The 10,584-nt window shown below is 45.8% G+C and overlaps 1 protein-coding gene across 1 annotated transcript; it reads left to right on the plus strand.

Annotated features, from left to right (window-relative positions):
• On the plus strand, window positions 1-5,213 carry LOC133028700 (zinc finger protein 436-like). Its single transcript, XM_061095663.1, has 6 exons — window positions 1-271; window positions 2,663-2,750; window positions 2,874-2,980; window positions 3,075-3,319; window positions 3,407-3,516; window positions 3,654-5,213. The coding sequence occupies exons 1-6, from the start codon at window positions 49-51 to the stop codon at window positions 5,005-5,007; spliced, it is 2,127 nt and encodes a 708-aa protein (XP_060951646.1). The 5' UTR covers window positions 1-48; the 3' UTR covers window positions 5,008-5,213.
• Window positions 5,214-10,584: the final 5,371 nt, after the last annotated feature.

A 10,584-nucleotide genomic window follows, 5' to 3' on the forward strand; every position in this document is an offset into this window, starting at 1 on the left:
CCGATGAGAGAATTAACGTGAAATATCTCCGCGGTGTTTCCACTGAAGATGAGAAACGCGGACGAGAAGTCGAGTCAAACGCGTAAAGCTCGGATCCTCGGAGAGTTCGTGACCGAGCGACTCGCCGCGGCCTCCCGGGAGATCCTAGCGGCGGTGGAGAGCACCGTGTCCGGGTACGAGGAGGAGGCTGCGGGCTTCAGGCTGGAGGTGGAGCAGCAGAGGAGGCAGCTGGAGGCGCTGCTGCAGCCGGAGGTGAAGCTGCAAAGAGCCGGTGAGTCAGGCTGCAAAGAGCCGGTGAGTCGCTGGTTCTTCCCCGGAGGACACAGCCTGGAACCCCGGAGACCAGGCACAGCTGCACGTTGAACTCCATTCACATATCGTGCATTTTAATGTTTACTTGTCTGTCAAATCATCTTCAGACACGCAAATCATGAAAAGGAAAGACTAGAAATTATCAGTCAGACTTTCTCTTTAGTTCCGCTTTCTAATAATCGACCATCGATTTGGTGAAGTCATGATTTGGCTTTTTTGGGGGGGCCAGAATCGTCGCAGGACTATTGACAGATGTCAGTGTCAACCCGTCTGTCACCACTAGGTGGCGGTAGAGCCTTCTCAAGAGACGTTTCAACCATTATCTCCATTGTTATTCTTCTGTTTACCTGTTTACCTCTCCTGGTGTGGGGATCAATACAGCAGAGCTGCCAACTTTTCAAAAAACCTTGGAGTGAGATTTTGTTGGGGGTGACCAAATTTTGCCTCACACGTTGGTGGCTCAAATATCAGGGAATTGGAATTAATTTGGCGTTGTACCCATGTTGTGCATTCTGGTGGTTTGTGGGGCCCAAAGTCGTTGATAGGGGCGGCCGACTGGAGATGGATATTGGTTACATTCTGTGAAGCAAAGACATAGCTGAAGGTCCACCCCCAGGAAATTTTGGTTTAAGTAGATGTTATTTCCTGCATTCTAGTGGATTTTTGGGTGGTGTGCTAAAAATGTTCAATACCTGAACTTATTCTGATTCATGTTCATCTGATCATGACTTGTAGGGCCTTCTTGACTTGAGCTGAACATTCAACCAGAAAACTATTGTTGTGCCGCATTGACTGTCTATATACCACAATATAGACTTATTAATAGACCTGTGTTTAAGATTTGACCAAGGTAGGTTGATTGACATTTTGATTACAATGGTATTAAACTAATTCTTAACTGAAACCTAACCTATATTGTTAATAGTGCTGTCAAACGATTACAATATTTAATCACGATAAATCGCATTTATGTCATAGTTAACTCAAAATTAATTGCAATTAATTCGCACATTTTCATCTATTCTAAATGTCCCTTCATTTATTTTTTTTCCAGAATTTGTTTTTCATTTTAATGCTCTTATCAACATCGAAAAGTGGATTGGCTTGCTTTATGCAAATTTTTTATTTGATTGAAAATACAACATTGCCAAACAGGGCGGTACAAAATCAAATTATAAAGTGCACATTTCATCAGAATCCTTTAATAGTCCCACAGTGGGGAAATTTGAGGGTTTTACAGCAGCAGCGCAGGCACAGTGCAACAAGAGCAAAAGAAAGAGCAAAACAACAAAGTAAGAAACAAAAACAACAATGAGCAAAAAGAAAAAAGTAAACAGTCAAATAAGCAAATAAATAGTAAGTAGTAGAACAACTGAACAATACAATTAAATAATTAAATTAAATAATTAAATAAATTAAATTGCATGAATTGTGTTGTGTGTTCAATGGGGTCACAGCTGGTTGTACAGTCTGACAGCAGCAGGAAGGAAGGACCTGCGATACCTCTCCCTCACACACCGGGGGTGAATCAGCCGGTGGCTGAAGGAGCTGTTTAGAGCTGCCAGGGCGTCCCGCATGGGGTGGAAGGAGTTGTCCATCAGGGAGGATAGCTTAGCAACCATCCTCCTGTCTCCTACCACCTCCACCTTATCCAGTGGACACCCCAGCACACTGCTGGCCTTCCTGATGAGCTTGTTAAATCTCTTCCTGTCGGCTGACGAGATGCTGCTGCCCCAGCAGACCACTCCAAAGAAGATGGCAGATGCCACCACCGAGTCGAAGAAGGTCCTCAGGAGTGCTCCCTGCACCCCAAAAGACCTCAGACTCCTCAGCAGATAGAGTCTGCTCTGTCCCTTCTTGTAAATAGCCTGTGTGTGATCAGTCCAGTCCAGTTTATTGTTTAGGTGAACACCCAGGTACTTATAGGATCTCACGATGTCAATGTCCGTTCCCTGGATGTTCACTGGTGTCGGAGGAGAGTGTTTACTCCATCTGCTATCTGGGAGCACACACACACACACTCGCCCGCTCGGCGTGAGAAATTGGATGTGTGGCGTGAGTGCGTGTGAAAACATGCAAAAGCATGTGTCACACGGTGAAAGCGTGAGAGTTGGCAGCTCTGATACAGTTTCATCTTAACTTATGTGTGGGTTTACACACTTGTCTACACATGTACAGACATATATACACTTTCAAATCTGTTTACAAACAAACACACACACACACACACACTTTCTAAATACAGATTTTACTGATCCACGTACACGTTCACTAATCTGATTACACACTAATAATAGCCCCATAAATGTTCCTGTTAGAAAAGTATGATGAAATAAGATTTTGTTTTCAGGTGTGAAGCGACGCAGGATCCTCAGCCACGCCGACGAAGAGGAGGCTGATGAAGAGAAACCGGATCTGAAGAACCAAACTCCATCGAGGTTTACACAACAATTATTCTTATTTTATTCCTTTTAAATGTGATTTTTTTTCAGCTTCTATCATTTTATATATTATCAGTTTGATCAAACCTCTTCTTCGTCTCTCTGGTGTTTTTCCTCCAGACCTCAGAGGAAGTCCGTCGGTCCTCAGGCCAGTGAAACCCAGAACCACGTGCACCTCAGGCTCCGCCTCCTGGACGACCCGCAGACTGATGTGCTTTCAAAAAACGGTAAATTTAAAAGAATATTTAAATATGAAATTAAATTACAATTTTAAATTAAAGTTTGGTAGAAATGTGTCCGTGCTTGTGTTTCCTTCTTCAGTTCTGAAGAAATGTCCGATGCTGAAGCTGAAGGTTCCTCGTGGTCTGGAGCAGTCGGACTTCCTGGACCTGCTGAGGCGGAGCTTCCCTCAGCTGGCGACAAACGACCGACCTCTGGACATCTTAACGTCCGACAGGGGACGTAAGTTACGACGTCTGAAGCTGAAGACGCTGACGCCGGAGGAGCTCCACAGAAACATCAGCCGTGCGGGACGAGGGACGTCAACGCTTTTCATCCGGCCCAAGGTTCTTTGTCTTTCACGACCAAGCTGCACGTGCACGCTTCTCTAGCTACAAGGTGAAATCTGACTCTTTTTCTTTCTTTTTTTACAGGCAGGAACAGAACCTGAGGCGAGCGAGGAGGAAATTCAACCACTACGGACGAGAGACTCTTCATCCCCTGGCGCCGTGTTGATGTGTGATGACGCTGCACCACAAACAAGGTGTGTACGTCTGTGACTGACGCTGCAGGAACCAATGATCATAAAGAGTGTGCGCCCCCTTCTGGCCACACAGGGTTGTGTCTGACAGACTTTAAACACATAAACCTTCATATCCATTTGTTTGTGGTTTCCCTCAGCGGTCGTGTTCAGGAGGCAGACGTTGTCCCCGGCGGCTCAACGTTACAACAGCAAGACCTTCGAACAGAGGAAGAGGAGGACGATGATGATGATGATGATGAAGGTCAGGAAGCTGTGTGCCGCCCTGCAGCTGAGAGTGAACGAGACGCTGACGACGACGAGGGCGATGAAGATGAGGATGAAATGGAAGAAGAGGGAGAACAGGTGAACGACAGCGATGACGACTGGAAACCAGCAGAGGGCGACGCGGTGCCGAAGGACAGTGACGGCGAAACGCAGACGACAAAGAAACAGGAGATCGATAGTTCTGGCGTCGAGACTGAAACCAGCGGCGCCTCTCTCTCTTGTCGCGTGTGCGGCGCTCTGCTCGAGTCAGACGCCTCCTTCGTGAAACACGCCTGGAGTCACGTGGACGATCCAGGAAGTGTCTGCGGCGTGTGTGGCGAGTGTTCAGAGACCGACGAGGCGCTGAAGCATCATCTCCAAAGTCTCCACAAAACCGCCGACTGTCACATCTGTGGAGAATCTTTCCTGAGCGAGCTCGGCCTGGACGAGCACGTGGCGGCCCACGGGGGGGGGACGCCGCACAGATGTGATGTGTGTGACGCTGCTTTTGCCCTGAAGGTGTCTCTGGAGAATCATCGGGAACGCCACAAGGAGGCGAAGCTTCACAAATGCTTCACCTGCCACAAGGTGTTCAAGCTGAAGGAGCAGCTGAAGGCTCACCGCCGCACTCACGCCAACAAGAAGACGCACCTCTGCGGCGTCTGCGGCAAATCCCTCAGCAACTACAGGTCGCTGTCTCGCCACAAAATGACGCACTCCGCAGAACGACCTCACGGCTGTCAGGTCTGCGGGCGGAGCTTCAAACTCATCGGGACGCTACGGCAGCATGAGAAGATTCACACGGACAGGGAGAGGTCGTACCTCTGCGACGTTTGCTGCAAGATGTTTCTGACGAGCTTGCAGCTGGAGAACCACATGAGGACGCACACCGACGACAAGCCGTACAACTGCGGCGAGTGCGGCAGGAGATTCAGCACCAAGGGATCGCTCACCGTCCACATGCGCGTCCACACGGGCGAAACGCCGTACCGCTGCCCGGACTGCGGCTGGGCCTTCAAACGCAAGACCAACCTGGACAACCACATGACGGTGCACTCGGGCGTCAAAGCGTACGTCTGCGGCATCTGTGGGAAAGGCTGCGCTCGCAAAACACACCTGACTGTTCACATGAGGACGCACAACGGGGAGCGACCCTACAAGTGCAAGCTCTGCGACAAGGCGTTCACTCAGAGCCACTGTCTGAAAACACACATGAAGAGCCACCTGGTGGCCGAAAGTGTGACGTAGAACTAACAAACTCTGTGTTCGTCTCGGTTTGAATTCATGATGATGAAATGAAAACAGTTTGTTCGCTGCATGTTTCCAATAAAACCTTCAGATTCTCACTCTCGTTGTTTATGCTGTTGGATGTGAAACGTGCTCACGTGATATAAACTCCTGAGAAGCGAGCGTTTTCACGTTGTTCGGGCGACTTGTCAGATTTACTGGAGGATCAATGCATCTCAATCTCCCTCTGGTGGCTGGCTGCAGGATAGGTCATAAACCCCTCCTCCTCCATGTTAGTAGAAGGAACGTGGACAAAACAAACTAATTAAAAGTAGACGTTAAATGACTGTTTGTCAAGGATGGTTTCTGTCGTATGAGGTAGTTCTGATAAGTTTGGTTTTAATTAGTGCTGTCAGTTAAACGCGTTATTAACGGCGTTGACGCAAACCCATTTTAACGCTGTACATTTTTTTGACACGAGATTAACTTATCTGTGTTCGCCTCCAGTCTGACCTGCTCTCTCTTTTTGTTTTAATATTTCGCCAACTAAAATATACATTTTGAAGCTATCGTAGCGTCCCCGCTTACACAGGACACGGAACTTCTTCGTGGTTTAGTAACTTGTATTTTCCTCTAGACCAACACTTCTCTCTCTTACTCCGTCACTCGCACACATCAACAACACTTCACTTCCTCATTGACCCCCGATCCCCAAACAAACCCATCCTATTGGTCAAAACAGTCACATGTCCCACCCCGACCCCTTCACTGACCCTCAGGATATCAGAACGCTCCTTCAACACAGGGTTTTACTGAACATACGTCAAAACCAAACATAAACATAAACCCAGTCCGTTACACTCTTAGGCTGCAGCTATATGTTTTTATTTATGTCAAAATAGGGTACTTCTTATTTCATACATTTTACACAAATATGGGGAGGACTCAAATAGCCCTACAAAGTTCTGTGTTTCATTTATTTCAAAGTAGGCCGACACTTGCCTGTGTATTTTGTTTGTTTGTTATTTTTGTTTGCTTGTCTGTTTGAGTAGCTAGCTGAAAGCAAAGAAGTAGTAGGCTTACCTTTTATTGGTAACCTAACTGTTATGGTTCATTGTTTCTGAAATAAGAGGCCTGACTGCTATGTTCACAGCAAACTTGAAAAAAATAAAATATTAAGCCATGGTTTAACTGCACTATATGCTGAGTCCTTGTTTACCTGAAATGTGAACTTTATAATTTTATAATTTTACTTTGTACCGCCCTGTTTGGCAATGTTATTTTTCAATAAAATAAAACATTTGCATAAAGCAAGCCAATCCACTTTTCCATGTTGATCATTAAAATGAAAAAAAAATTATGGAAACAAAGTAAATGAAGGGACATTTAGAATAGATGCAAATTTGCGATTTAATTGCGATTAATCGCGAGTCAACTATGACATTAATGCGATTAATCGCGATTAAATATTTTAATCGTTTGACAGCACTAGTTTAAATTAGTTATTTGATGACTAGTATTTTCTGTAACTAAGCGCTAAGTCGTGTGATGTGTGATTTCAGCTGTTGTCTGATGTCGTGACAATCTTTGTTTATTTTTCAGTTAGCGATGATGCAATATAGTTGAGGTGTTCTTAAGCCACCCGTGGGTCCGTGATATCTGTGGAGGAAATTTGCCTGCTGGGAAAGACGGCTCAATTTATCATGCATTTATTTTATAACATGTAAAACATCCTCCATCCATCACTCTGACACTGTGACCACACGCATCACTCAGTATCATATAAGTGAGGAGCGTCGGGGGAGTTCAGAGACGCAGGACGACGACAGACACAAGGTAAGTGATCGCTCATCGCTAACTTCCAGATGTCAGGATTTCTTTGAACCATGTTTGGGAACGACAGGTTCTTTGAGTGGCTCCACCATTACTGTGTCAACATTCATGGTCCCCAGATGATAACTGATCTGGATGTTTGTGATTCCATGGGCTAGATATTTTGTTCTTTAGAGATCTCGACAGATGTTCTGGCCCCGGCCATTAAGAACCGTGATATTTATCCAGTGCATATACCTGCAAAACTAAATGTACAGTTTATAAATTCAGTGATTGTCTTCATGTACATAAATTCAAGACATAAGTTTTCAGGCATATGCAGCAAGGAGGCATCAAGTCACTGGTTTTGTTTCATATACCTGACGCCATCTCTTCCTCATCTTCTTCTTCTTCACTGCAGATGGTAAATGAGTCCACCAACTCCTCCGCTCCCTCCATCTCCTCACTTCCTCCATCGTACCTCCTTGACACCAACTCTACAGCTTGTGTCATTGTGGGCTTCGTGTTCAGCCTCACCAGAACCGTCCTCACTCTTCCTCTCTCCATCTTCGTCCTGTACCTGGGTCACCAGCGATGGCGGCAGCAGCGCCCCTTCACAGTGATGAGCCACGCCAACGTCTTCACCTTCCACTTTGCGGCCATGGAGCTGTTGTGGCCTTTGGGGCTAGCCCTTAGCCTTTCCGGTACCTTTACTAATGACCCTAACATGTTGGCTTTGGGGACAATGGTCGTTTACACTGTATTTTATGGAGGGGGTTTCTTTCACCTCGTCACCTCGGTGGATCGCTACCTGGCTGCAGTTCACCCCATCACCTACGTGGGGCTGAGGGGTGCGCGTGGGGTCAGGATCAGAAACATCAGCATTGGTTGTGTGTGGCTGCTGGGCATCATATGGAGCACTGCACTAAATCTAGATTTCTCTCTTATCATGATCCCACTTTATTTCTATTTAGCTTTCCTTTTAACAGTCACCTCTTTCTGCTGCCTGTCTGTCCTCTGTGTTTTGGTTCGGCCGGGACCTGGCGACAGAGGCGGGGACACGGAGCGAGTTGACCAATCAAAGCAGAGGGCGTTCTCCACCCTCACGGCCATCATGGCAGTGCTGTGGTTTTGGTTCTTTGGGTTCCTTGTTTGCTCAGTTCTGACCGACTTGCCCCTGTTCAGTAGTGATGTCAGATGTTTGCTGCGGCTTTCTGCATTTTGGTGTAATCTACCCAGCACCTTGATATTACCAGTGCTGTATCTGCACAGGTCAGGAAAACTGTACTGGTGCCGTTATAATCCTGAGTAAATAAAAAAAAAAGGAAAAACATTCATGGTCCAAACTGCGTGAAAATTTGGCAAGAAAGCAGAAGTCATGGTGGGATAAAATGTGTAAAAAAAAGAACACATAAACAAAAGTAGTTTTCAAACATAAACTCAGAAGGATGGCAGCAGAATTGAACTACCAACTATTAAACTACAGTCAGTGTTTTCCCTACCATTCTGTTAGGCCCCCAACGGCACCTGCCGCCCCCCCTGGAAGGTCTAGTTAATTTTTTTTTTATTATTTTTTTTTAATTTATTTTTTTATATATAGCGCCAGATCTCTACACAAATCATTTTAAAGTTACATTTCCTATAAAACAGGTTTATAGCTTGCATTTCTGTCTCGACATGGTCGCGCGGTTAGATTTCTCCTCTGCTCTCTGTATCGCGCACGGCGGAGTTCCATCCAGATGCGCGCACACACAGACACGTGCGCGCACACAGGTGAGCAACCAGCAGACAGAGAGCATCCATCTGAAAACATGTCGCATGAACTACCTGAGAAGCGGTTAAAAATATCCGCATTTTTTAAACGCTCCCAGGTGGATGATGGTAACACCCACTCTCCTGTGAGTAGCAGCCGGAGGAGCTCTCCTGCTCCAGGTCCGAGTTCAGAGAAGAGCCCACGTGTTGCACGTCCTTCCCCAGACAAGAATCTGTTCACCACCGGATGACAGGTTCTGACCAAGCTTGGCAGTCAGAGGGGAAATACTCCCCCTGGTTGTACAAGACTGATCTTGGTAACTTAAGTGTTACCCCAGACGCCGTAGCGCCGCGATGCGCAATTCTCCAGCGCGCAGGCGCCTGGCTGTTAACACGGGACGCGCATTTCTCAGCACCGGTCAGCCCGCGATTCTGCTTTCTCCGCTTGTTGTATTTAACCGTGAACGCACCTCGCCTCGCAACTTCAGCCTGAACCCTTATTAACCCCGCTGCGTCACTTCCTTCTATCACTGTTTAATCTATTTTCATCGGACCATTGTTCAAAACCGGCAAATCTGACGTGAAAAGATTTTTATTATAGACGGAAGTTTCAAAACGGTAAATTAACACAAACGAGGGTTATGGCGAGGTGCTCTATTCTAACTAGTCCTGTTTGATTGCTGTGGTAACAGTGATTTCAGGTGGTAGAGAAGTCGTTATTATATATACATTTACATATATATGGGAAGATTGCTAGTAGGATCTCGACTTTTGTCTTCTTTCACTTTATGCACATGATCCATGACGTCTTTACAGCGATTTCAACCACTCCGCTCCAGTGTTTCCGTGTTTTCGTGACAGGGCTTCGTGTAGGTGCGATAAACATAAGTACCGGATCCAAAAATGTTTCCGGATTACGGCAATACAGGTTACGTATGGAAGTCAGTAAATACATACATTTCATACATATATATATACATGCATGAATAAATAGATAGCCAGATAGATAGATAGATAAATTACAGTTTATAGAGAATGAATAGGGGATTATTTCAGTTTTCTTTTTGGTTTTAGGAATGTTCCGTCGATACGTAGACAGCATAAACAGGCAGTTGTGAGAGGAAACCAGACCCGGCCATTTATAGAGTCTCCCTGCCAGTCCTACAGAAAGGACAAACTGGACAAACACATGATGTCTGAACATCACAGAATAGCCTGTCAGCGCCTGTCAGAAATCCAATGTTCAGTTCAAAAACATTAAAAGAAACACATTAACATCATGATTCCTTTAAGTTTTTGTGTCGGTGTCCCCCTCCCCCCCCGCGATGCTCTGCCGCCACCGTCGCCCCTCCCCAAGCTGTAAACCTAGGGGAAACACTGACAGTTATAGCAACTATAGCTATTCAACTACCGCTTCAACTGTCATGCTCTAAATCTTGGAAAGTGTTTTTCCTACGGTGCCAGGTTTTTGTTATGGTTTATAGTTTGTTTAATCTTTATTTCTTTTTCAGTTAGAGATATTGCAATATAGTTGAGGTGTCCTTAAGCCACCCGTGGGTCCGTGATATCTGTGGAGGAAATTTGCCTGCTGGGATTGACGGCTCAATTTATCATGCATTTGTTTTATAACATGCAAAACATCCTCCATCCATCACTCTGACACTGTGACCACACGCATCACTCAGTATCGTTATATAAGTGAGGAGCGTCGGGGGAGTTCAGAGACGCAGGACGACGACAGACACAAGGTAAGTGGTCGCTCATCGCTAACTTCCAGATGTCAGGATTTCTTTGAACCATGTTTGGGAACGACAGGTTATTTGAGTGGCTCCACCATTACTGTGTCAACATTCATGGTCCCCAGATGATAACTGATCTGGATGTTTGTGATGCCATGGGTCAGATATGTTGTTCTTTAGAGATCTCGACAGATGTTGTAATATTTATCCAGTGCATATACCTGCAAAGCTAAATGAACAGGTTATACAGTCAGTGATTGTCTTTATATACAATCACTGATGTAGCCGAGTTGTT

The sequence above is a fragment of the Limanda limanda genome, chromosome 22, assembly GCF_963576545.1.
Source record: "Limanda limanda chromosome 22, fLimLim1.1, whole genome shotgun sequence".
Lineage (NCBI taxonomy): Eukaryota > Metazoa > Chordata > Actinopteri > Pleuronectiformes > Pleuronectidae > Limanda > Limanda limanda.

Excerpts from the sequence above, each read along its gene's own strand:
- LOC133028700 (XM_061095663.1), top strand. The coding sequence starts at position 49 with ATGAGAAACGCGGACGAGAAGTCGAGTCAAACGCGTAAAGCTCGGATC. Across the intron at positions 2,751-2,873 it reads AAGAACCAAACTCCATCGAG|ACCTCAGAGGAAGTCCGTCG; the intron begins GTTTACACAACA and ends TTTTTCCTCCAG. Across the intron at positions 3,320-3,406 it reads CGCTTTTCATCCGGCCCAAG|GCAGGAACAGAACCTGAGGC; the intron begins GTTCTTTGTCTT and ends CTTTTTTTACAG.